Raw genomic sequence first — 1,470 nt, forward strand, 5'->3', positions numbered from 1 at the left:
TGCTCTATAGCAGGTTCAACACCTTAAAACTTTAATATTTGACACAGATAAAGTTGTTTTTATATAAAATTGCCAATTTTACTTTGAAAAACGACGTACAAATCCCTTCTAGTTTTACAAAGATGTGAAAAAAGTTTAATAGATGAAAATAAACATTGGTTTTCCTACTTGAATGCATCATGAAATAAAATATGACTTTAAATATATTATGTGGGGAACAGAAAACTACATTTCCACGCAGTTTTTAAGACTTTTTCCATAAAAAACATACTAAAACGAGCTTCTGTTATAGTTGTTGGGATTTTTTTATATTAAAAGTGCGTAAATGGGATTTTAGTTTTTATTTTCCTGCTTTTTTCGTGTTGTAGTTTACGCTACTTTGTGCAGAAAAAAAAGACATTTCGCTGTTTGGTCAGGAAACACGAAGACAGAGGCGGAAGTGATGGAGTCACTGTCCTCGGTGCTGAAATCGAATGAAACCTAAAGAATGGATCTGATCCGTTTCTGTGTAACGAAAACTTGTAAAATATCGCGAGAAAAAGATCTTAAATGTTAGCTTGGTGCTTGATTTGAGCACAGATGAGTTTAGTGGGTGTGACCGCGAGCGGATGAAACACCAGCGCGTGCCACGCTAAAAGCCTGCACGCGGTGCCGGAGAGAACCCCGCTCACACGAGAGTGAGCGCGTGCGAGGGAGAGGGGAAGCAGCGCGGGCTCCGCCTTCACGAGCCCACATCCAGCTGTGAAGCGGCTGAACGCTCCGCGAGACCCCGAGTTTAATCCGCGCGCGGCGCTGGGATCCCCGTGAGCCCGGCGGTGTAGGGCACGCGGGTGGCAGGAAGGGGGGTCGACGACGACCTGCGCGTGGTGGTGTCGGGGAAACACCCCAAAAAAGATCAACCGCAGGTGCCTGCAGCCATGAGCGGCTCGCGCCGTCCGCCGGAGCCGCCTCGCCCGCGGAACACGACGTGAGGTGGGGCTCCGCTGAGGAGGAAGGAAGGAAGGAAGGAAGGCGGCCGTGTGGTGGTCGAGAAGATGTCCGCCTCGGTGGGGCCCCAGGGCGGCCCTCGCCCACTCGCCGTGCCGCTGTCCATGCCGGACCTGCCGGACCTGAGCCACCTGACCGAGGAGGAGAGGAGCATCATCATGGCGGTGATGGCTCGGCAGAAGGAGGAGGAGGAGAAGGAGCAAGCCATGTTAAAGTAAGAACTACGGTTTTGTTTGGACTCATTTTTTCCACCCGGATAAAAAGCCGGTTAAACGCCATCCAGCGGAAACCGCACGAGCTCGGGATGCGCTCGTGCCGCTCTGGGAAGCCGGATGTTGTAGGATTCAGTACATTTAAGCACGAGCGGAGTCACGCGCCCGACAGGTGTGGGTGCGAGAGCTTTTTTATTTTTTATTTTTTGAGGAGGGGGGTGTGAATCAGCACCCCCTCGTTTTTTTCTTTTTTCTTTTTTTTTTAGTGTGT

At 50.0% G+C, this 1,470-nt stretch overlaps 1 protein-coding gene across 1 annotated transcript in view; it reads left to right on the top strand.

Annotated features, from left to right (window-relative positions):
* Nucleotides 1-435: 435 nt before the first annotated feature.
* Nucleotides 436-1,470, top strand: part of rims1b (regulating synaptic membrane exocytosis 1b) — an 87,070-nt gene continuing 86,035 nt past the window's right edge. Inside the window, exon 1 of the mRNA XM_024290130.2 lies at nt 436-1,201. Within this exon, the coding sequence (XP_024145898.1) occupies nt 1,035-1,201 (167 nt within the window). The 5' untranslated portion in view covers nt 436-1,034. The remainder of the gene's footprint in view (nt 1,202-1,470) is intronic.

Source organism: Oryzias melastigma, linkage group LG1, assembly GCF_002922805.2.
Source record: "Oryzias melastigma strain HK-1 linkage group LG1, ASM292280v2, whole genome shotgun sequence".
NCBI classification, from domain to species: Eukaryota; Metazoa; Chordata; class Actinopteri; order Beloniformes; family Adrianichthyidae; genus Oryzias; species Oryzias melastigma.